The sequence below is a fragment of the Pelophylax lessonae genome, assembly GCF_965119305.1.
Source record: "Pelophylax lessonae genome assembly, contig: HAP1_SCAFFOLD_213, whole genome shotgun sequence".
Classification (NCBI taxonomy): domain Eukaryota; kingdom Metazoa; phylum Chordata; class Amphibia; order Anura; family Ranidae; genus Pelophylax; species Pelophylax lessonae.
In genome coordinates this window covers 17,056-43,428 of record NW_028120109.1, presented here as the reverse complement: position 1 = coordinate 43,428, position 26,373 = coordinate 17,056, and the positions used below count along the sequence as shown (strand labels likewise).

The window sequence follows — 26,373 nt, the reverse complement described above, 5'->3', positions numbered from 1 at the left end:
CATACTGAGACCGAGCCAATCCCCACCTACCCTCCATACTGAGACCGAGCCAATCAGTACCTACCCTCCATACTGAGACCGAGCCAATCACCACCTACCCTCCATACCGAGACCGAGCCAATCACCACCTACCCTCCATACCGAGACCGAGCCAATCACCACCTACCCTCCATACCGAGACCGAGCCAATCACCACCTACCCTCCATACAGAGACCGAGCCAATCACCACCTACCCTCTATACTGAGACCGAGCCAATCCCCACCTACCCTCCATACCGAGACCGAGCCAATCACCACCTACCCTCCATACCGAGACCGAGCCAATCACCACCTACCCTCTATACTGAGACCGAGCCAATCACCACCTACCCTCCATACTGAGACCGAGCCAATCACCACCTACCCTCTATACTGAGACCGAGCCAATAACCACCTACCCTCTATACTGAGACCGAGCCAATCATCACCTACCCTCCATACTGAGACCGAGCCAATCCCCACCTACCCTCCATACTGAGACCGAGCCAATCAGTACCTACCCTCCATACTGAGACCGAGCCAATCACCACCTACCCTCTATACCGAGACCGAGCCAATCACCACCTACCCTCCATACCGAGACCGAGCCAATCACCACCTACCCTCCATACCGAGACCGAGCCAATCACCACCTACCCTCCATACCGAGACCGAGCCAATCACCACCTACCCTCTATACTGAGACCGAGCCAATCCCCACCTACCCTCCATACCGAGACCGAGCCAATCATCACCTACCCTCTATACTGCGACCGAGCCAATCATCACCTACCCTCCATACCGAGACCGAGCCAATCACCACCTACCCTCCATACTGAGACCGAGCCAATCATCACCTACCCTCCATACTGAGACCGAGCCAATCATCACCTACCCTCCATACTGAGACCGAGCCAATCACCACCTACCCTCCATACTGAGACCGAGCCAATCATCACCTACCCTCCATACCGAGACCGAGCCAATCATCACCTACCCTCCATACTGAGACCGAGCCAATCACCACCTACCCTCCATACTGAGACCGAGCCAATCACCACCTACCCTCTATACTGAGACCGAGCCAATCACCACCTACCCTCTATACTGCGACCGAGCCAATCACCACCTACCCTCCATACTGAGACCGAGCCAATCATCACCTACCCTCCATACTGAGACCGAGCCAATCATCACCTACCCTCCATACCGAGACCGAGCCAATCACCACCTACCCTCCATACTGAGACCGAGCCAATCATCACCTACCCTCCATACTGAGACCGAGCCAATCATCACCTACCCTCCATACCGAGACCGAGCCAATCCCCACCTACCCTCCATACCGAGACCGAGCCAATCCCCACCTACCCTCCATACCGAGACCGAGCCAATCACCACCTACCCTCCATACTGAGACCGAGCCAATCATCACCTACCCTCCATACTGATACCGAGCCAATCACTACCTACCCTCCATACTGAGACCGAGCCAATCATCACCTACCCTCCATACTGAGACCGAGCCAATCACCACCTACCCTCCATACCGAGACCGAGCCAATCACCACCTACCCTCCATACCGAGACCGAGCTAATCACCACCTACCCTCCATACCGACACCGAGCCAATCACCACCTACCCTCCATACTGAGACCGAGCCAATCCCCACCTACCCTCCATACCGATACCGAGCCAATCACCTACCCTCCATACTGAGACCGAGCCAATCACCACCTACCCTCCATACTGAGACCGAGCCAATCACCACCTACCCTCCATACCGAGACCGAGCCAATCACTACCTACCCTCCATAGTGAGACCGAGCCAATCACCACCTACCCTCCATAGTGAGACCGAGCCAATCACTACCTACCCTCTATACCGAGACCAAGCCAATCACCACCTACCCTCCATACCGACACCGAGCCAATCACCTACCCTCCATACTGAGACCGAGCCAATCACCACCTACCCTCTATACCGAGACCAAGCCAATCACCACCTACCCTCCATACCGACACCGAGCCAATCACCACCTACCCTCCATAGTGAGACCGAGCCAATCACCACCTACCCTCCATACCGACACCGAGCCAATCACCACCTACCCTCCATAGTGAGACCGAGCCAATCACCACCTACCCTCCATACTGAGACCGAGCCAATCACCACCTACCCTCTATACTGAGACCAAGCCAATCATCACCTACCCTCTATACTGAGACCGAGCCAATCACCACCTACCCTCCATAGTGAGATATTGATATTCATATGAGATTTGTATATTTTGTTTCTTATTCATCTTTATGATTTACACCATTCTATTGTATGAATTACTGACGGATCGATCTGCAGAGACATTTATGGTTTGTTTTGAACTTAAGCACTTCATATTTAGCAGCACTTGAAGATTGGTCTGACCGTGTATTCACCCGTTACCTATTCTCTGACCGTGTATTCACCCGTTACCTATGCTCCGATAGTATATTCACACATTACCTATGCTCCGATAGTATATTCACCCATTACCTATGCTCCGATAGTATATTCACCCATTACCTATGCTCCGATAGTATATTCACCCATTACCTATGCTCCGATAGTATATTCACCCATTACCTATGCTCCGATAGTATATTCACCCATTACCTATGCTCCGATAGTATATTCACCCATTACCTATGCTCCGATAGTATATTCACCCATTACCTATGCTCCGATAGTATATACACCCATTACCTATGCTCTGATAGGGTAGGGAGGGGTAGCTGCTTGGTTTTGGGTGCATTTATTTTTATCACGTTTACCTCATCCTCGCAGTATTTTCGGATGACTTCCAGTGCCGAATCGGTCAGCAGCGGAGCCTCCAGGACGACCTTCGTGAAAACTCTACAGGAAAGAATAGAAGTCAGAGGAATAGAAGTCAGAGGAAAAGAACCATTTCATGGCCAAGAAAATCATCATCCTCCTCCTCATCATCCTCCTCCTCATCCTCCTCCTCATCATCCTCCTCCTCCTCATCATCCTCCTCATCATCATCATCCTCCTCATCATCATCCTCCTCATCATCATCCTCCTCCTCATCATCATCCTCCTCCTCATCATCATCATCCTCCTCCTCCTCCTCATCATCATCCTCCTCCTCATCATCATCCTCCTCCTCATCATCATCCTCCTCCTCATCATCATCCTCCTCCTCATCATCATCATCCTCCTCATCATCATCATCCTCCTCATCATCATCATCCTCCTCATCATCATCATCATCATCCTCCTCATCATCATCCTCCTCATCATCATCATCCTCCTCATCATCATCCTCCTCATCATCATCCTCCTCATCATCATCCTCCTCATCATCATCATCCTCCTCATCATCCGCCTCCTCATCATCCGCCTCCTCATCATCCGCCTCCTCATCATCCGCCTCCTCATCATCCGCCTCCTCCTCCTCATCCGCCTCCTCCTCCTCATCCTCCTCCTCCTCCTCATCCTCCTCCTCATCCTCCTCCTCATCCTCCTCCTCATCCTCCTCCTCATCCTCCTCCTCATCCTCCTCCTCATCCTCCTCCTCATCCTCCTCCTCATCCTCCTCCTCATCCTCCTCATCATCATCATCCTCCTCATCATCATCATCATCATCCTCCTCATCATCATCATCATCCTCCTCCTCCTCATCATCATCCTCATCACTCACCCGTCTCTCTGGTCAGGGCGCTCTTGTAGCCCAGTAAGGATTCCAATCAGACACTCCTGGTAGCTCTCTTCTCCAGCCCCAGACTGATATTCACAGTATTCTTGGTAAAGCCACGCCAATGCCAGGTCCAGGCGTCCCCTGGGGTCACTCAGAAAGTGGGCCAAGATTTCATTCTTCAATGACGGATCCAAAAGAGTCACCAAACGAGCGATGACCTTCACTCGCATCTGCAGAAACAGCAACTTCACTGAAATCTGTCCCATAGAGGACACTGAAATCTGTCCCATAGAGGACACTGAAATCTGTCCCATAGAGGACACTGAAATCTGTCCCATAGAGGACACTGAAATCTGTCCCATAGGACGACACTGAAATCTGTCCCATAGAGGACACTGAAATCTATCCCATAGAGGACACTGAAATCTGTCCCATAGAGGACACTGAAATCTATCCCATAGAGGACACTGAAATCTATCCCATAGAGGACACTGAAATCTGTCCCATAGAGGACACTGAAATCTATCCCATAGAGGACACTGAAATCTATCCCATAGAGGACACTGAAATCTGTCCCATAGAGGACACTGAAATCTGTCCCATAGAGGACACTGAAATCTATCCCATAGAGGACACTGAAATCTATCCCATAGAGGACACTGAAATCTGTCCCATAGAGGACACTGAAATCTGTCCCATAGAGGACACTGAAATCTGTCCCATAGAGGACACTGAAATCTATCCCATAGAGGACACTGAAATCTGTCCCATAGAGGACACTGAAATCTGTCCCATAGAGGACACTGAAATCTATCCCATAGAGGACACTGAAATCTATCCCATAGAGGACACTGAAATCTGTCCCATAGAGGACACTGAAATCTGTCCCATAGAGGACACTGAAATCTGTCCCATAGAGGACACTGAAATCTATCCCATAGAGGACACTGAAATCTATCCCATAGAGGACACTGAAATCTGTCCCATAGAGGACACTGAAATCTGTCCCATAGAGGACACTGAAATCTATCCCATAGAGGACACTGAAATCTGTCCCATAGAGGACACTGAAATCTGTCCCATAGAGGACACTGAAATCTGTCCCATAGAGGACACTGAAATCTGTCCCATAGAGGACACTGAAATCTGTCCCATAGAGGACACTGAAATCTGTCCCATAGAGGACACTGAAATCTGTCCCATAGAGGACACTGAAATCTGTCCCATAGAGGACACTGAAATCTATCCCATAGAGGACACTGAAATCTATCCCATAGAGGACACTGAAATCTGTCCCATAGAGGACACTGAAATCTGTCCCATAGAGGACACTGAAATCTGTCCCATAGAGGACACTGAAATCTATCCCATAGAGGACACTGAAATCTGTCCCATAGAGGACACTGAAATCTGTCCCATAGAGGACACTGAAATCTGTCCCATAGAGGACACTGAAATCTGTCCCATAGAGGACACTGAAATCTGTCCCATAGAGGACACTGAAATCTGTCCCATAGAGGACACTGAAATCTATCCCATAGAGGACACTGAAATCTGTCCCATAGAGGACACTGAAATCTGTCCCATAGAGGACACTGAAATCTATCCCATAGAGGACACTGAAATCTGTCCCATAGAGGACACTGAAATCTATCCCATAGAGGACACTGAAATCTGTCCCATAGAGGACACTGAAATCTGTCCCATAGAGGACACTGAAATCTGTCCCATAGAGGACACTGAAATCTGTCCCATAGAGGACACTGAAATCTGTCCCATAGAGGACACTGAAATCTATCCCATAGAGGACACTGAAATCTGTCCCATAGAGGACACTGAAATCTATCCCATAGAGGACACTGAAATCTGTCCCATAGAGGACACTGAAATCTGTCCCATAGAGGACACTGAAATCTGTCCCATAGAGGACACTGAAATCTGTCCCATAGAGGACACTGAAATCTATCCCATAGAGGACACTGAAATCTGTCCCATAGAGGACACTGAAATCTATCCCATAGAGGACCTCAGGACAGAGACCCCGCCTCCCAGAAACCACCAAAACCCTCCATTTATAAATCGGAGTGTCTCGGTGTCAGGATTGTAGAATCCATTCCTTCCCAATGGAAGGGACACAGGAGGTGACTTTTTACCACCAGGAACTGATTGGCATCATGGATGTGCAGCCGATAGACCTGCAGCAACCGTGTGATGCCATCATGTCACTATGGAGGAAAGTTTCCCGCACCTTGTTGTATCTATTCCACCAAGAATGAAGGCAAAAGAGGGTCCAACCCGCTACAAGCAAGGAGGACCTAATAAATTGGCCAGTAAGCGTAGGAGTTCAGAAGAGCTCATACACTAAGGCACAGGTGTCAAACACAAGGCCCGCGGGCCGAATGCGGCCCCCCAGGCCATTTCATGTGGCCCTCGCACCTCTCCTGCAGCACCCCCCTTGTCTCAGTAGCCGGCAGCAGAGAGGACAGAACTCCTTACCAGATCCTGTGCTTCTCTATACTGCTGCAGAAAGGCTCGTCTTCGCCCCCCCTTCCCAGAAGTCCACAGCAGACAGGAGGGCAGAACTCCTCCTACAGATCCTGCACCTCTCTGTGCAGCTGCAACACCACCTTGTCTCTACCTCCCCTGGTCTCAGCATTCAGCAGGCTCTGTAAGCTTACTCCAGCTCTCCTCTGGTCCTCCTCCAGACCTTGCTATTTCTTCTTCCCAGATCCACCCGCATCTTCTTACTGGCAGTAGCACAAGGTAAGGGGGTGCGTTGTGATGTCAGGAAGGGTGGGTGACTCTTGATTTATGATGGTGGGGGGGGATCTTGACATCTCATGTAAGAGGGTGGGGGGCTCTAATCTTACAGGTTTAACCGGCCCTTTGAGGGCAACCATAATGCTGATGCGGCCCGCAATAAAATTGAGTGACACCCCTGCTCTAAGGCGTGTGCTGGCCTTCGTAACTTTCAGCATCAGGCAACCAGCAAAAGTGGTCTCCCGAAGAGGAAAGGTCCATCCTGGGATCCGCTGCAGGGCTATAAAGCAGCATTGGCCTCCCCTCACCACCCAACAAGGCTGTGACCGGTCCCCCACAGCCAAAGAGGACAGGTAAGTGACTCCAGTGGATATGCAGTGTCTGGGACAAGGGAGCCGCCTATAGCCCAATGTCTCAATGTACTCCAATGGGCAGGTAGGAAAAAGATACGTACCTGAGCAGCCCCACTGCCCCCAATATGGCGTTCTGCCTGCAGGATCCTCTGCACAGCGGCCAGCTTCAAGTCCTTGATCTGAGGATCTGATAACGGTTGCAAAACTTCTTTCAGTTTAAAGACTTTCTTGCGGCCCACGGCTCCAGTTGGCCTAAAACAACAAAGAAAGAATTGCAGCAATATAGGTAAAGGGCAGAGATTTCCCCAGTGACGGCCCCCAGACCTCTCCCCAGACATCTCCCAGCGACGGCCCCCAAGACCTCTCCCCAGCGACGGCCCCCTAGACCTCCCCCCAGCGACGGCCCCCAGACATCCCCCCAGCGACGGCCCCCCAGACATCCCCCCAGCGACGGCCCCCCAGACATCCCCCCAGCGACGGCCCCCCAGTGACGGCCCCCCAGACATCTCCCCAGTGACGGCCCCCAGACATCTCCCCAGAGACGGCCCCCCAGACATCTCCCCAGAGACGGCCCCCCAGACATCTCCCCAGAGACGGCCCCCCAGACATCTCCCCAGAGACGGCCCCCCAGACATCTCCCCAGAGACTGTCCCCCGACATCTCCCCAGTGACGGCCCCCAGACATCTCCCCAGAGACGGCCCCCCAGACATCTCCCCAGAGACGGCCCCCCAGACATCTCCCCAGAGACGGCCCCCCGACATCTCCCCAGTGACGGCCCCCAGACATCTCCCCAGAGACGGCCCCCGACATCTCCCCAGTGACGGCCCCCAGACATCTCCCCAGAGACGGCCCCCCCAGACATCTCCCCAGAGACGGCCCCCCAACATCTCCCCAGTGACGGCCCCCAGACCTCTCCCCAGTGACGGCCCCCAGACCTCTCCCCAGTGAAGGCCCCCAGACCTCTCCCCAGTGAAGGCCCCCAGACATCTCCCCAGTGACGGCCCCCCAGACATCTCCCCAGTGAAGGCCCCCAGACGTCTCCCCAGTGACGGCCCCCAGACATCTTCCCAGTGACGGCCCCCAGACATCTTCCCAGTGACGGCCCCCAAGACCTCTCCCCAGCGACGGCCCCCAAGACCTCTCCCCAGCGACGGCCCCCCAGACCTCTCCCCAGCGACGGCCCCCCAGACCTCTCCCCAGTGACGGCCCCCCAGACCTCTCCCCAGTGACGGCCCCCCAGACCTCTCCCCAGTGACCGCCCCCAGACATCTCCACCGTGTTAGCCTGATGGCCTCTATAGTCTGAAGATGCTCTCCCCAGTGGTCTCTATGCTCTGTAAACATCTCCTAGGTGCAGTGTCGGGGAAAGGTCATCCAGCACCCAGGGCGAAGATGGCAAACTTTGCCTCAACACCCCTTCTCCAAATGGAGGTGGTGGGGCTTATAGCGGCATGCAGAGCAAAATGTATGGAATGTTTGTGGCATATGCGAATCAGAGCCAATAGTTGTGGTCACTGCAGCAAATTGAAGAGAACACAAATAGGAGGCTAACAGCGGTTAAGAAAAAAAAAAAAAATAATGTCTGTGTTGTTGGTGTCACGGGAGGGAAAAAAGGTCTGGGTCAGCGGTGCTAAGAGAGACAATGGTACTGCATTAGTGCAGGTGAGGAAAATGCATCACTTGTGTCAGTGGGATGAAGCAGGGAAGGGGAGGCTCTCAGGGGTGCACTGCGCTAGAGATTTGGGGGGCTCTGGGGGAGGCAGGGGGGCTGAAAGGGCTCATAGCCCTCTGAAAACGATCGGTGTTAAACCTGAAACATGTAATCGGACCATTGCGCCTTGTTAGCCTTCTCCTCTGTAAAGTACTTGAATAGCCGTAAATAAAAAAATAAAAAGGGAAAAAAAAAAAAAGTTGTAGATCCGGTAGAAGGTGACGGAGCAAACACTGCAAAGACCAAGAGTCCCGGACCCGGTGACAAGGCTGTGCCAGAAGATCCACACCTGGGATGGTCAACATGCAAAGTTCTCGGAACACTTCTGGGTAAAGAGCCCTGTACCCCGATCCAGACACTGATGACTGAGAAAGTCTGCCGGCCAATAGTTTACAGCTGGGGGGGGGGGGGTGTGAACAACAGACAGAACTGCAACGTCTCTCCGTAATAGGGGACGAAGTCCTCTTCCCTCAGAGCAGTGTCACTTCTGGTGCCTCCTTGATGGTGGATGTAAGCCACGCCCATTGCATTGTGCGACTGGATTTTTGGCAGGTCCTGCATTGAAAGACAAATGAATTGCCAGGATGTTGATGGAAATATGGGCTTCCTCTGACAATCCACCCCCACACTGAGAGGGCATCAAGGAGGATTTACAAGGTCCATAGACTGGGATCAGTCATGAGAACTTTTCATGTCTTAAGGAGAAATGGTTTCCAACGCCAGATTGGAAATTCCCCACACCAGAGAAAGTTTGGCTTAGAAGGTCAGAAACATGGGGCAAGCCCAAAGACGAAGACGGTTTGTCCCACTTTGCCAGAATGTTGACTGCAATGTTCTGGAGTTCAATGTATGGCTCTGACTCAATGGTTTCCTCTCACTCAGGACTGAGATAACCTTCTACATGAGTGGCCAGACAGCTGCAAAAAGATCCCCCCGTCTTTGCAGGGAAAGATGAAGCGGGAAGGAGGTGCAGTCTGAAGCACCCCTGGAAATGTCATACTGGACCCGAATAAAAAGGTGGAAAAGGCAGAGAGGCCTCCTCTCACTATGATAAGTGGGGCCTCAAACACGAAAAAAAGAGGCTTGGAGGACCAAAGTCTTCCAAGGAAAGTGAGTTCCAAATTTAAACTTGGAGCTGAGGGCCCGGAATCTTTCCTAGTCTCAGGATTAGAAGGTCCCGGAATCTTTCCTAGTCTCAGGATTAGAAGGTCCCGGAATCTTTCCTAGTCTCAGGATTAGAAGGTCCCGGAATCTTTCCTAGTCTCAGGATTAGAAGGGCCCGGAATCTTCCCAGTCTCAGGATTAGAAGGTCCCGGAATCTTTCCTAGTCTCAGGATTAGAAGGTCCCGGAATCTTTCCTAGTCTCAGGATTAGAAGGTCCCGGAATCTTTCCTAGTCTCAGGATTAGAAGGGCCCGGAATCTTCCCAGTCTCAGGATTAGAAGGTCTCCCTGCAGAAGCGCGACCCTTTTTTATCAGAGCAGAGAACTTTTATCCCAATGATCTTATCCAAGGAGAAATCAGACACAGGTTCTCCCTCAATCCACTCCTTGAGAGTTCTGCTGACCAGAATCTGAGCCAAAGATGCATATGGATGGAGAGGAGGCTCATCCTGGAGATCTGAGCCAAGGACACATAGGTATTAAGAGGAGGCCTATCCTGGAGATCCCGCAGCCAGGAAGTGACGATCCAGGAAGCTTCAGATGTTACGTCTGAAGAAGGAGCCAAGTGTGCATGCTCCGAAACGCGTTACGTCACTTCCGGTCAGCTTGCCGTTCACCGCAGCTCTCCCTCTAACCAGTTCCCTTGTGAAGCTTCTTGGATCGTCACTTCCTGGCTGCGGGACGGTCAGGACATGGAGGACTGAATCCGGGAATAGCCACACTATGGAACATGGACTAGAGCTACATTTGATGTGAGTTACTATTATTGTGTGTCGTGTAATAAAGTCTGTTGCTACATTCAGCGGCGCCTGTTTTCTTCTCTTTTGCCGCCAGCGGGATTTCCTGTTTTCTGCCTGCCAGAGCTGCCCTGATTTTTAGCAATATTTGAGAAGTCCGGTTTGCCACAGCCCCTGATCATCTGGCTGTCTTGCACCTGGGGTACACCCCTTTGGCACTAGCGCCCAACACCCTTCTCCCTGAACTCTGTGTATATCTACTGAAGGTTGGAATCCTTTTAAGGCTTTGGGATGTTTTGGAGATTTCTTGTTCTCCTTTGGATCTTGGTTGAAGGAAATAGGAGTATATATATACACTTATGTTGCTTTCATTTCTATTCCTTCTATACGCCGTGGTGAGATTTCCTGCTGCCTGATGGATCGAGTCACCAAAGCACAAGCAGATGACAGCATCCTTATTGCTGAGACGAGACTCCCTGAAATCCAATCCATGCACCAGATGCTGAGGATTCCAACCCGATCGATGATCAATACGACCCACCACCTCGTGTCCTCCCTCAGAGTCACCTCCCGAAGAACGGAACCTACAAACGTTTGTTTTCTTCTGAGTCTACATGTCAGCACTGATTCCATTATTTTTCTTTTTAACTTTTTGAAATGGATTGTTTTTATGTATGAGAAGAGCTGTTCTGTTTATTCGGAAGATCAAGATTCATGGAGGGACACATGGGAGCATATGACAAAGAGGAGGGGCTGTTGTGGAAATGTTATTAGGATTAGAGTGGACATTTTTCAGGATGCGTTTTATTTAAATTTCCATAATGTCTCCCAGTGTCGGTTTACCGGTAATCGCTATGTACAGTGAATATGGCTTTAACCGGCATTAGGAAAAGACTGTTCGTTGTGGAAACCTTCCAATAAATGGACACTGCATACCACTCGCCTCATCATTCTGGCCATTGGATGCTGGAGGCGGCTACCGCTGGAGGGAACGGTGATCCAGATCTATAGAAGTGCGATGCGAGGTCGGCCACACAAAATGTATATCAGTCAGCCAGGGCCCCAGTATTCGCTGGTGGAGATATGTTTGTGATGTAGAATAATTATAGTTTTGATAAGTATCTGCCCTTTAGCAGGAATAATGACTGGTAGCTTTCCGTTATGCTTGATCCCCATGATAGAAATACTGCCGCTATTTCCTTTGCAGATCTAATCTCATTTACTGGAACAGTAGCATAATCACTATCAGATATGTTTTTTTATGAACTATATTATATAGGATTCACTCTAACAGGTTATGACAGGAGTGCATGCACATTAGCAGGGCAGCGTTCACGAGATCCACACTAGTTCCATTGTATAGTGTTTGGCGGGCATTTTACTCCTTGTGGGTCTCATTGTTAGCTATAAGTGCACCCAACGTTTCCCCGTGCACCCAACAGTGCAAACTCATGCACGCTGCTCAGCTCGTTCATGAACATACACTCCCCCCTCTACTGAACTTTTAAATGTATACATATGTGTGATTGGTTATTACTTTGTATAGAGCTATTGTACACCAGAGGCGGATTGGTTATGTTGTATGGCCGTCTCCTCCCACTGTAAACCCTTGTTTTCTGGCCAAAAAAGGAGCGCCCTGTGTTGGAGTAGGACTTTCATTCTGTTGGCAACAACTGAAACAGCTTGTGCCCCTTGTACTCTTTGCCGCCGAGCGTCCTGGAATTTCTTTATACAAAAAGTACTGTATTTTCTGGCGTATAAGACTACTTTTGAACCTCAAAAAAATCCCCCAAAAATGGGGGGTCGTCTTATACGCCGAGTATAATATCTCCAAGGTAACCTAAGTATAAGTATTACCGGTAGAAGAAAATTAGGGGGGGGGGGGGGGTCGTCTTATACGCCAGAAAATACAGTACATGGTACTTTCAGTACAAAGGATTAAAGCGGAGTTCCACCCTCATTTTATACTTACCTCCATCTTCTCGCTCCGGGTCACCTGAAAAACAAATGGATAATCACATTTTTTTTTTTTTACTTACCTCGTAGAGAAGAAAATATACTCACCTTACTTCCTTCTTCCTCCCCTCGGCTGCCACGGCCCGTCGTCACTTCCTGGCTTTGCAATGATTCCTGGGAACTGAACGTCATCGCTCCCAGGAATCAATGCGCCTGCACCGGCCCCGACGTCAGTTCCGGGGCGCGCGCGTCATTGCCTTCTAAACAGCTTCTGGGCATGCCCAGAAGCTGTGGAGGGATGACGTGCGCGCACCGGAAGTGACGTTGGGGCCGGTGCAGTGCATCGTGGGACCGAAGAAGACGGAAGAGGATGCAGAAGAGGATCGCACAGGCTTCAAGCTGCCCACACCTGAGATGGCAGCGCTGGAGAATACATTTTCAAGGTAAGTATTTGTCCTAACAGGTAAGTGCAACCCAGGACAGATCAGAGGCTAGCCATTGTGGAATGTATAGCCCTGACTGTCCCGGGGGTATTTTCATTAAAAAAAAGTATTCCAGGGTGGAACTCCGCTTTAATGGCGTTTGACCCATATTAATATCAATTGCTCTTTTCAGCGCAGCGAAGTTCTCCGCACACCGCAGTTTTATTAGGAGCGAATTTCTATGCGCCAAGCCCCATTAATTTCCACCACAATGCAGAGTGCCCAGAGGAAGGCAGAGAGTCAGGGGCATCTGTTTGAACAGAGGGTACTAGGACCCTGCAGAGAGAGGTAAACCACTCTCTAGGAGCCGAGTCTAATGCCTCGTACACACGCAACGATTATCGGACGACCGATCGGCCGTCTTTTTTCCAGAGTTGCGTCTGTTGGTTGGAATGTGCCTAGACTGCACACAAATTTTCTCGGCCAACAAAAATCAACTTCAGAAGTGATGTCATGTGTTGGTTTACTTTCCGTGTGTTTTTTCTTCTCTGAGCATGCCCAGTCTTGCTCATCAGATTTTTGTCTGCCGAAATCTGTACTGACTGACGGAAAATCGGCCGTTCTGTTGACGGCCAACAAAAATTTTATAACCTGAACACCAGATTTTTTTCGGCCGAAAAGTCAGAGTCTGTTGTCGAAAGCATCATACTAACAAGCCGAAAATCGGCCGATCGGACGTTGGCCGAAAATTCCCGGGCAATAATCGATGCGTGTGTACGAGGCATTAGTCCACGTCTCCTGTGATAGCAATCTGCTATGTGCAGTGCAGAGGGTCCTCAAAGGGGAATTCACCACCTTTTATGGCTGCCAAGAGGGAAGGGTGACGTCTTCTGAATCCAGGAAAGGACCAGGAATCCCTCTGCTGTACTACAGGAATCAGGAGTTGGCCAGGAGAAAACTTGGGTTGACTCCAGATCTATTAGAAGAACCATTAAATTCTGTGATTGCTAAACCATGACTTCCACTGAAACTCCTGAGGTGACCAGCGACTTACTAGCAACACAGCCGTAAAAATAAGAACTTTGTCCAACAGGGTACAAAAGGGTGATTGGAAAATTATCACCCTACAGAGGGCTGAATTCAAAGACACCCTGAAAATCAAAGTGAAAAAATGATGCAGCAGGCGAGTCCATTTTGCTGAAATGTCATTGCAGGACCTCAGAATGGTCCTCAGTAGTTTGTGTGGCCCCCATGTGCTTGTATGAATGTCTGACAACATCGGGGAATGCTCCTAATGAGACCATGGATGGTGTCCTGGGGTATTTCCTCCCAGATCTGGACCAGGGCATCACTTTTGTCAGTAAAAGCAAAAAAAGGAAGAGACCACTGTGGTACTCAGCAGAAGTGGCCCAAATCATTCAAAATAAAAAGCTAGCATTTTGTAATTATAAAAAAACCCAGAGCAATGAAGATAAGGAAATCTACAAGATTAGGCAGAAGGAGGCCAAGCAAGTTATAAGAACTTCTAAAGAGCAGGCAGAAGAAAAACTAGCTCAGTCTATGAAAAAGGGGGATAAGACATTCTTCAGATATATAAATGAAAAAAGGAAATTAAAAACAAGGAATAACTAAATTAAAAACAAAGGACGGAAGGTATGTAGAAGAGAATAAAGGGCTAGCCAACTGCCTTAATGAATACTTCTGTTCAGTTTTTACAGAAGAAAACGAAGGAGAAGGACCTCCACTTGAAAGGATGACTAATGAATCGTTTGATGCATGTGTCTTTACAGAGGAAGACGTTCTAAGATTGCTGTCTAAAGTGAAGACAAATAAGTCACAGGGTCCTGAGGAGATACACCCAAAATTATTAAAAGAGCTTAGTGGTGAGCTGGCAAAACCATTAACAGATTTATTTAACCAAACATTAGTAACAGGAGTCGTCCCGGAAGATTGGAAATTGGCAAATGTCGTGCCCATTCACAAGAAAGGTAGTAGGGAGGAATCGAGCAACTATAGACCAGTGAGTCTGACATCCATAGTAGGCAAATTAATGGAAACCCTATTAAAGGATAGGATTGTGGAACATCTTAAATCCCATGGATTGCAAGATGAAAAAGAACATGGGTTTACTTCAGGGAGATCATGTCAAACAAATCTTATAGAGTTTTTTGACTGGGTGACTAAAATAATAGATGGTGGAGGTGCAGTAGACATTGCATATCTAGATTTTAGTAAGGCTTTTGACACTGTCCCACATAGAAGACTTATCAATAAACTGCAGTCATTGAGCGTGGACTCCCATATTGTTGAGTGGATTAGGCAGTGGCTGAGTGACAGACAACAGAGGGTTGTAGTCAATGGAGAACATTCAGAACAAGGTCATGTTACCAGTGGGGTACCTCAGGGATCTGTACTGGGACCAATTTTGTTTAATATCTTCATAAGTGATATTGCAAAAGGCCTCGATGGTAAGGTTTGTCTTTTTGCTGATGACACAAAGATATGTAACAGGGTTGATGTTCCTGGAGGGAAACGCCAAATGGAAAAGGATTTAGGAAAACTAGAAGAATGGTCAGAACTCTGGCAACTGAAATTTAATGTGGATAAGTGCAAGATAATGCACCTGGGGCGTAAAAACCCAAGGGCAGAATATAGAATATTTGACACAGTCCTGACCTCAGTATCTGAGGAAAGGGATTTAGGAGTAATTATTTCAGAAGACTTAAAAGGTGGGAAGACAATGTAATAGAGCAGCACGAAATGCCAGCAGAATGCTTGGATGTATAGGGAGAGGTATAAGCAGTAGAAAGAGAGAAGTGCTTATGCCGCTGTACAGAACACTGGTGAGACCTCACTTGGAGTATTGTGCGCAGTACTGGAGGCCATATCTCCAGAAGGATATAGATACTCTAGAGAGAGTTCAGAGAAGAGCTACTAAACTAGTACATGGATTGCAGGAAAAAAATTACCAGGAAAGGTTAAAGGACCTTAACATGTATAGCTTGGAAGAAAGAAGAGACAGAGGGGATGTGATAGAAACTTTTAAATACATAAAGGAGGAGAGCATATTTAAAAGAAGAAAAAAACTAGAGGCAAGCTAATCCAGATTGCCTCCCGGAAAAAGAGGGAACGCGACGGGGAGATACTGCGTCAGGATGCGGAGCTGAGGGACCTCCTAAGGGAGCAGAAGAGGAATCCTGGGGTGGATATCAGACACAAAATTGACGCGGCACGGGTGGCCCTTAATTTTAGCTTGACCACCAAAGCGGAAAAGTCCATTCGCTGGTCGAGAAATCGCTATTACACACTGGGCGATAAACCGCACACACTTTTGGCTCGCAAGCTGGCCCCAAGACTCTATTCCCCGGCGCTACCAAAACTGAGGCTTAGGTCTGGTCTCCGGTCACAGGACCCCAAATTGGTGGTCAACGAATTTTATCACTTTTACACTAAGCTTTATTCCCAACCGCAGCCGCTCAGATAGTCCGCGGTAACGGCCTTTTTCCAGGACATCTCCCTCCCTAGCCTTTCCTCCCCCCATATGGAGATTATGGATAGGGAGTTCTCTACCACAGAAATATTGGCAGCAATCAAATCCATCAACCCTAATAAAGCGCCGGGACCGGACGGTTTCTCTGGCCATTATTATAAAAAATATTCACGAGACCCTGACCCCCCATCTTTGCTCCTACTTTAATTCTATTAGAACGGGAACCCCCATCCCGACATGAAAATAACGCGTATATCCAAGTGCTGCCAAAACCGGGCAAAGACCATGGGGACTGTCTCAATTACAGGCCGATATCGCTCATCAATGTCGACCTTAAAATTATGGCGAAGGTGCTGGCAACTAGGCTCAACACTTTTTTGGCGGAATATATACATCCTGACCAGGCCGACTCTGTGCAGGGCCGACAGGCGCCCGACCAGACCCGGCGTGCGATAGACGTGATTTCAGCCCTTCAATCTAACTGGAATAACGTAGGCCCCAGAAAGGGCATGCTACTATCCCTCGATCTTCACAAGGCCTTTGATTCCCTGTCCTGGGAATATCTTTTACAGACACTGGAGCGCTTTGGACAACGCTTTTTATCTCTCGTCCGTACGTTATATAGTGACCCAGTCGCGAAATTGTCCATTAAGGGTTACGGATCCCCTTTCCTGAACATTAGGAGGGGCACTAGACAGGGGTGTCCTTTATACCCGCTCTTATTTATCTTAGCCCTGGAACCATTAGCCATTAAATTGCGATCCAACCCGGATATTAAGGGCATACAATGTGGGGGGGTGGAGCATAAGTGCGCCCTGTTTGCGGACGACATCTTGATGTACATTTCGGCCCCACTGATTTCTATCCCCAATTTACTTAAGGACATGGCGGAGTTTGCGTCCATCTCAGGTCTCCAAATAAACCCCTCCAAATCTCGGGCTTTAAACCTAACACTAGATGATACTACCCTGTCTGCCCTCAGGGACAACTTTCCATTTGCCTGGCAAGAAAGGTCACTGCCATACCTAGGAATTCATCTCACGGCCTCAATAACTACCCTTTATGCATGTAACTACCCACCTTTATACAAAAAACTACGGGAAGATCTTGCAACTTGGTCTGCTAGCCCCCCGTCATGGTTCGGTAGGTTGAATTCGGTGAAAATGAACATATTGCCTAGATTGTTGTATCTGTTTCGCACTCTACCCATAATGCTTAATATGACTGATCTTAAAGATTTTCAGGGGTCGGTCATCAGGTTTATATGGGGGGACAAAAGGCCCAGAGTCAATAGGCGGACTCTTTTTACCCCTAAACTCAGAGGGGGACTAGGGGTCCCGGAACTGAGCAAATATTACCATGCAGCTCAATTGGCCCAACTGGTACGCTTCCACTCCCGGGACCCTCTCCCGATTTGGATGCACATGGAAGCAGCCCACTTGGGGGTTCCGGTCCACCACGCGTTGTGGTTAAGAGCTAGGGACAGACCGGGGGTGCTCTGTCCTGCCCTCTCCCTCGGGGTTTGGGATAGGCTGTCGGGCAGGCACTCCTTTAAGTCCCTCCATGCTCCGCTAGCACCCCTACTGGGCAACCCTTTGTTTCTGCCGGGTCTAACCCCGGCAATGTTTGACTGGTGGACGAACAAGGGGCTTCTCAGGTTGGCAGATTTATGCGACCACCGGGGACTATTTACCAGGTCCGAACTGCAGTAGAAGTATTCCCTCCCTGAGGGGGAGTACTTTCGCTACGCCCAGATCTCCCATTTTGCAGCCTCCCTTAGGCGTAAGAGCGATATCACTACCTCCACACCAATGGAGTATCTTTGCCGCACACTAGATAAACAAAAAAGCTACATATCTACGATTTATAATATACTCCACGGTGATGACAGTAAACTACCATACATGTTACGCTGGGAGGAGGATCTGGGAGAGTCTCTGGACAGGGCGGAATGGAATACTTTAGCACAGTTTAACTCTAGATCCATACTTAATACTTCCCTGATAGAAGCAAACTTTAAGGTGTTTTTGCGTTGGTACATGGTTCCGGTCAGGCTGGCAGCGGCGGTGAGCACTGCATCCCCCAATTGCTTTCGGGGATGTGGCCAGGCGGGCACGGTGCTCCACACGTGGTGGAGTTGCCCGAAAGTCCGCCGCTTTTGGATCCGAGTCTACAATTTTGTTTACTCCTTGACTCAAGTCAACTTGACGAAGGACCCCCAAAATGCCCTTTTGGGTAAACCAGTGGAGGGGGCAACTAAACCCGCTAAGCACCTCATTGCCTTTGTGTTCACAGCCGCTAAAATAGCCATAGCCCGCTCGTGGCGAACCCCCGTGGTGCCATTTGAGCTCTTGAAAGCCAAACTGACCTGAATCATGTTAAACGAACGGATGGTGGCAATTTTGAATGATAGGATGCGAATGTTTGATAAAACCTGGGACCCCTGGATAAAGGTACCTGGCGGGCCCCTCATAGCCTTGGACGAGTTGTTGTTGGGGCAATTTCCCCCGGTGGGGTGGACGGGGCCTGGGTGTCGACCCTCGACCCTCTACTTTTTCAATAGCCGCTGATGTTTCTTCCCTTTCTCTCACTCTTCCATTCCTGCTGCCCTCCTCCGCTGTTTCCTCCTTTTCCCCCAGTCTGATCCCCCCCTTTTTTTTTTTCTTTTTCTCTTTTTTTCTTTTTTCCTGGTATTTTCTGACAGTACACGGACGACAGGCTGTGCCCCCCACTAGTGGAGGGCTTGGTATTGGGGCCGGGGTTGGGGGTCGTCCCCTCCAGAAGGGCGCAGTAAGTTCCCGTAGGGGCGCCATTGGGGGGGTCGGACCCGGACCGTCGGTCCTGTGGTGTGTAATGGCGGGGGCACTGTCTGTCCATGTGTCGCTATGCTTCCACACTGATGGTTGGATGCCTAACTTCAGTTTACATTTTAGGTTACAGTCTTATTGACTACTCATTTTTGATTTTGTGTTTTTTTTGCATTGGCACCATTGTATCTCCTGTTTTCTGAGATATTTACTGTATACATAAGAAGTAATTGAGCCATGTTGGCTCCTTGTGCACTGTTAAAACTTTCTTTCCAAAACTTCAATAAAAACATTGAAACATAAAAGAAGAAAAACTACCACAAGAGGACACAGTTTTAAATTAGAGGGGCAAAGGTTTAAAAGTAATATGAGGAAGTATTACTTTACTGAGAGAGTAGTGGATGCATGGAATAACCTTCCTGCAGAAGTGGTAGCTGCAAATACAGTGAAGGAGTTTAAGCATGCATGGGATAGGCATAAGGCTATCCTTCATATAAGATAGGGCCAGGGAATATTCATAGGATTCAGATATATTGGGCAGACTAGATGGGCCAAATGGTTCTTATCTGCCGACACATTCTATGTTTCTATGAACAGACTGAGGTGCAACCTGGCGGCGTCGAATGGACAGAAACAGAATGTTCCAGAGGTGTTCTATTGGATTTAGGTATGGGGGGGGGCATTCAATGGTATCAATTCCTTCATCCTCCAGGAACTGGCTCCATACTCTCACCACATGAGGCCGGGCATTGTTGTGCACCAGGAGGAACCCAGGGCCCACTGCACCAGTGTAGGGTCTGAGAATGGGTCCAAGGATTTCATCCCAATACCTAATGGCAGTCAGGGTGCCATTGTCTAGTCTGGATAGGTCTGTGTGTCCCTCCATGGATTTGCGCCCCCCCCCCCCCCCCCAGACCATCATTGACCCACCACCAATCCGGTCATGCTGAACGATGTTACAGGCAGGATAACGTTCTCCACGGCTTCTCCAGACCCTTTTACGTCTGTCACATGTGCTCAGGGTGAACTCTGCCCTCATCTGTGAAAAGCACAGGGTGCCGGTAGTGGAGCTCCCAATTCTGGGGTTCAATGGAAAATGCCAATCCAGCTCCAGTGCCGGGCAGTGAGCACAGCGCCCACAAGAGGACATCGGGCCCTCAGGCCACCCTAATGAAGTCTGTCTCTGATTGGTTGGTCAGAGACATTCACACAAGTGGCTGCTAAAGATCATTTTGTAGGGCTCTGGCAGTGCTCATCCTGTTCCTCCTTACACAAAGCAGCAGATACCGGTCCTGCTGATGGGTTAAGGACCTTCTACAGCCCTGTCCAGCTCTCCGAGAGTAACTGCCTGTCTCCTGGAATCTCCTCCATGCTCCTGAGACTGTGCTGGGAGACACAGCAAACCTTCTGCCAATGGGACGTATTGATGTGCCATCCTGGAGGAGTTGGACTGCCTGTGCCACCTCTATAGCAGGGGTCTTCAAACTGCAGCCCTGCAATTGTTCAGGAACTACAATTCCCATCATGCAGGGTCCAGGTATCTCCTCATGCTTCCAGTAGTGACACTGACCCGAGCCAAATGCAAAACTAGTGACAAACAGTCAGAAAAGAGTAGGGAAAAAAAATATAAGTGGCCTCCACCTGTAAAACCATTTCTGCTTTGGAGGTTGTCTCATTGTGGCCCATCTAGTGCACCTGTTAATTTCATTAACACCAAAGCAGCTGAAACTGATTAACAGCCCCTCTGCTACTTAACTGACCAGATCAATATCCCAGGAGTTTCATTGATGTGATGCCATACTCTGATTATAAAGTGTTCCTGTAATTATTTTCAGCAGTGTGTATTCCAACGCTGTATTTAGCTGTCTGCAGATTTAGAGCCGTATGAAACCGAACATCAGAAATGTCATAAATAGCGTCTTACCAATCATTAGATGTAGCGGCAGCATTCGGTTTCCCTTCTGTATCACCTGGTGATTGGACCAGTAAACACGCCCCCTGTTGTAGAGCGCCCCACTCCACACAGGGGGTACATTTGGACAGCAGCATGATCAGTCCCTCCCTCTATGCCCAGGCGAGGCGGGCCCTCCCCCTCCCTCTATGCCCAGGCGAGGCGGGCCCTCCCCCTCCCTCTATGCCCAGGCGAGGCGGGCCCTCCCCCTCCCTCTATGCCCAGGCGAAGCGGGCCCTCCCTCTATGCCCAGGCGAGGCGGGCCCTCCCTCTATGCCCAGACGAGGCGGGCCCCCCTTTCCCTCTATGCCCAGACGAGGCGGGCCCCCCCCTTTCCCTCTATGCCCAGACGAGGCGGGCCCTCCCCCTCCCTCTATGCCCAGACGAGGCGGGCCCTCCCCCTCCCTCTATGCCCAGACGAGGCGGGCCCTCCCCCTCCCTCTATGCCCAGACGAGGCGGGCCCCCCCCTTTCCCTCTATGCCCAGACGAGGCGGGCCCCCCCTTTCCCTCTATGCCCAGACGAGGCGGGGCCCCCCCCTCCCTCTATGCCCAGACGAGGCGGGGCCCCCCCTCCCTCTATGCCCAGGCGAGGCGGGCCCTCCCCCTCCCTCTATGCCCAGGCGAGGCGGGCCCCCCCTTTCCCTCTATGCCCAGGCGAGGTGGGCCCTCCCCCTCCCTCTATGCCCAGGCGAGGCGGGCCCTCCCCCTCCCTCTATGCCCAGGCGAGGCGGGCCCTCCCTCTATGCCCAGGCGAAGCGGGCCCTCCCTCTATGCCCAGGCGAGGCGGGCCCTCCCTCTATGCCCAGGCGAAGCGGGCCCTCCCTCTATGCCCAGGCGAGGCGGGCCCTCCCTCTATGCCCAGGCGAGGCGGGCCCCCCCTTTCCCTCTATGCCCAGACGAGGCGGGCCCCCCCTTTCCCTCTATGCCCAGACGAGGCGGGCCCTCCCCCTCCCTCTATGCCCAGACGAGGCGGGCCCTCCCCCTCCCTCTATGCCCAGACGAGGCGGGCCCCCCCCTTTCCCTCTATGCCCAGACGAGGCGGGCCCCCCCCTTTCCCTCTATGCCCAGACGAGGCGGGCCCCCCCTTTCCCTCTATGCCCAGACGAGGCGGGCCCCCCCTTTCCCTCTATGCCCAGGCGAGGCGGGGCCCCCCCCTCCCTCTATGCCCAGGCGAGGCGGGCCCTCCCCCTCCCTCTATGCCCAGGCGAAGCGGGCCCTCCCTCTATGCCCAGGCGAGGCGGGCCCTCCCTCTATGCCCAGGCGAGGCGGGCCCTCCCCCTCCCTCTATGCCCAGACGAGGCGGGCCCCCCCCTTTCCCTCTATGCCCAGACGAGGCGGGGCCCCCCTTTCCCTCTATGCCCAGACGAGGCGGGGCCCCCCCCTCCCTCTATGCCCAGACGAGGCGGGGCCCCCCCCTCCCTCTATGCCCAGACGAGGCGGGGCCCCCCCCTCCCTCTATGCCCAGACGAGGCGGGGCCCCCCCCTCCCTCTATGCCCAGACGAGGCGGGGCCCCCCCCTCCCTCTATGCCCAGACGAGGCAGGCCCCCCCCTCCCTCTATGCCCAGGCGAGGCGGGCCCTCCCCCTCCCCCTCCCCCTCCCTCTATGCCCAGGCGAGGCGGGCCCTCCCCCGGCCCTCCCCCTCCCTCTATGCCCAGGCGAGGCGGCCCTCCCCCTCCCTCTATGCCCAGGCGAGGCGGGCCCCCCCTTTCCCTCTATGCCCAGGCGAGGCGGGCCCTCCCCCTCCCTCTATGCCCAGGTGAGGAGGGCCCTCCCCCTCCCCCTCCCCCTCTATGCCCAGGCGAGGCGGGGCCCCCCCCTCCCTCTATGCCCAGACGAGGCGGGGCCCCCCCTCCCTCTATGCCCAGACCAGGCAGGCCCCCCCCTCCCTCTATGCCCAGGCGAGGCGGGCCCCCCCTTTCCCTCTATGCCCAGGCGAGGCGGGCCCTCCCCCTCCCTCTATGCCCAGGCGAAGCGGGCCCTCCCTCTATGCCCAGGCGAGGCGGGCCCTCCCTCTATGCCCAGGCGAGGCGGGCCCCCCCCTTTCCCTCTATGCCCAGACGAGGCGGGCCCCCCCCTTTCCCTCTATGCCCAGACGAGGCGGGCCCCCCCCTTTCCCTCTATGCCCAGACGAGGCGGGCCCCCCCTTTCCCTCTATGCCCAGACGAGGCGGGCCCCCCCTTTCCCTCTATGCCCAGACGAGGCGGGCCCCCCCTTTCCCTCTATGCCCAGACGAGGCGGGGCCCCCCCCCTCCCTCTATGCCCAGACGAGGCGGGGCCCCCCCTCCCTCTATGCCCAGACGAGGCGGGGCCCCCCCCTCCCTCTATGCCCAGACGAGGCGGGGCCCCCCCCTCCCTCTATGCCCAGACCAGGCAGGCCCCCCCCTCCCTCTATGCCCAGACCAGGCAGGCCCCCCCCTCCCTCTATGCCCAGACCAGGCTTGCATGCCTCCAAATTGTACCTGATCTGTGTGGCTGGCAATATTGGCTCAGGCCTTTTTTTGGCCAGCGGGGCTTCATCATCTTCCTCCTTTAGGACCTTAGCCCGAGAGCCCAGCACAGAGATGGCCTGGCCGGTGGTGACAAGTGTGGAGACTCTTCGTTTGATCACCAGCCCTTCTGGCTTCACGCTTTCTTCCTCCACTACTTCTACCGGGGTCTCCTTTACCCTCTCCTCCAAACCTGCAGATGAGATGAAGACTATGATCAGGACAATGCTTGTCCACATTCCTATCACTGCTCAATAGCAATCTACTGGCAGCTCACCTGGACCAATGCCAGCCGCAGTCATCTGAGAGGCCATAAGACGAGCCAGATGTCGTATCTGAGCGTCTGTCCCAGCAGACTCCACTGGAGTGTATGTGGACTGGAAGGAGGCCGGCATGGTGTCCGGGAGGTAGACCATACTGATGAGGACCTGCCAAGAGAGGAATCAGCAAAGGCGGATAAGAGGGAATAAGAAGACAACCGGGAGGCAGACATACAAGGAATGAATGGTGAGAATGAAGGAGAAAATGGTAGGAAGGAAAGGGAGAGAGGAATAAGGGAGGGCAGTAATATTGTTCACAGAAAAAAGGATGGATGGAGAGAGTGTGCTAATATATTATTCCTAAACATTTCCAGTTCTATGGGGTATGTCTGTATATTAAGAACAGTATACAGGTAAATATGAGGGATGATATTAATAATGGAGCTATGGACGAGGCAGAATCCCTATGGGTAGAGCTTCAAAGGAAAGGCACGGTGGGGAAGGTAATATTGGGCGTATGCTATAGGCCCCCCAACCAGAGGGAGGAGGGTGAGGCGGACCTCATGTTACAGATAGGATTGGCAGCAAGGATGGGAAATGTCATTATAATGGGGGACTTTAATTATCCTGATATAGACTGGGCAGAAGGAACCGCGCATTCAGCCAAGGCTAGGCAGTTCCTAAATGTTTTGCAGGACAATTTCATGGGTCAGATGGTGAATGCACCGACAAGAAACAATGCGGTACTTGACCTACTGATTACCAACAATACAGACCTGCTCACGGATATAGAAATACGGGACAACTTAGGAAACAGTGACCATAGGTCAATAAGTTTCAGTATTAATTATAGTAATAGGAAACACAAGGGTAATATAAGGACACTGAATATCAAAAGAGCCAATTTCCCAAAACTGCGCTCACTGCTAGAAAATATCAAATGGGATAGAACCCTGGGAACAAAGAACACGGAGGAAAAATGGGAGTGCTTCAAGAGCATACTTAACAAAGGGATTGGCCAGTGCATTCCACAGGGAAATAAATGTAAAAAAGAGCAAAACTAAACCCTGGGTGGCTAAACTCCAACATAAAAATGTATATTAGAGCTAAAGAAAAGGCCTTCAAAAAATACAAGACTGAGGGGTCATTGGCAGCATTTAAGCATTACAAAGAGTGTAATAAGAAATGTAAAGATGAAATCAGGGCGGCTAAAATAGAACACGAGAGACATATAGCGGAGGAGAGTAAAAAGAACCCCAAGAAGTTCTTTAAGTATATAAACAGTAAGAAAGCGAGGCCAGAACACATTGGCCCCATAAAAGATGATAAAGGAAAAATGGCCACTGAGGACAGAGAAAAGGTGGAAGTGTTAAATAATTTCTTTTCTTCAGTCTTCACAAAGGAATCGGGGGGCTACACGAACCCAGCTTGTAAGGCCGAACTAAATAATACACCTCAGGAAGTGCCGCCATGGCTAACAGAGGATAGACTTAGAGCTAAACTAGAGAAACTTAACATAAATAAATCACCGGGACCGGATGGCTTGCACCCGAGGGTTCTTAACCACTTAAGCCCCGGAAGATTTGGCTGCTCAAAGACCAGGCCCTATTTTGCGATTTGGCACTGCGTGACTTTAACTGACAATTGAGCGGTCGTGCGACGCCGTACCCTAATGAAATTGACGTCCTTTTTTTCCCCACAAACAGAGATTTATTTTGGTGGTATTTGATCACCTGTGCGATTTTTATTTTTTGCGCTATAAACAAAAAAAGAGCGACAATTTTGAAAAAATAATTTTTTTCAAATTTTTTATATGAAATTCTCAAAAAAAAAAAAAAAAAACAAAAATGTAAAAATCTAAAATTTTTTAACATTTGTGGCCAATTTGTTTTCTGCTGCATATTTTTGGTAAAAATTGCAATAAGCGTATTTTGATTGGTTTGCACAAAAGTTATTGCGTTTACTAACTACGGGAAAGATTTTTGTCATTTTTATTGTTTTTTTTTTACTAGTAATAGCGGCGATCTGCGATTTTTGCGGGACTGCGACATTGCGGCGGACAGATCGGACCCCTGACTGACATTTGACACTTTTGGGGGTACCAGTGACATTACTACAGTAATCAGTGTTTACTGTTACTGTAAAAATGACACTGGCAGGGAAGGGGTTAACTTTATTTGAGAGGGAGGGGTTAAGTGTGTCCCTAGGGGCGTGATTCTAACTGTGGGGGGCGTGGCTTGTGATGTAATCACAGAGACATACAATCCTACATAGAAGATCACATAGCCACTGGGCTTACATCAGGGAGAATGACAGATGGTTGGGTTTTCTTTCTGCCTCTGCATCGGGAGATTGTGAGTGACCGGAGGACATCGGAGCCACCTGTCACTCATGCTAGCTCCCCAGGGAACGAGTGTCACCCCCCCACAGGCAGCTGACTTACCCATACATCACTTTGCCCTGCCGCGGTATATCTGCGGAGAGCGGTCTTTATGAGGTTAAAGAGCTCAGCCAAGTGATTGCCAGACCATTATTCTTGATCTTTATGGATAGAGAC

General features: G+C 50.9%; 1 protein-coding gene across 1 annotated transcript in view; it reads right to left on the bottom strand.

Moving 5' to 3' along the window:
* Positions 1–26,373, bottom strand: part of LOC309543560 (symplekin-like) — a 59,168-nt gene that overhangs the window by 16,450 nt on the left and 16,345 nt on the right. The window contains exons 6-10 of the mRNA XM_082276031.1: positions 23,834–23,984; positions 23,530–23,749; positions 6,933–7,083; positions 3,722–3,948; positions 2,832–2,913 (exon numbers count right to left, since the gene is read on the bottom strand). Of these exons, the coding sequence (XP_082132157.1) occupies positions 2,832–2,913; positions 3,722–3,948; positions 6,933–7,083; positions 23,530–23,749; positions 23,834–23,984 (831 nt within the window). The remainder of the gene's footprint in view (positions 1–2,831; positions 2,914–3,721; positions 3,949–6,932; positions 7,084–23,529; positions 23,750–23,833; positions 23,985–26,373) is intronic.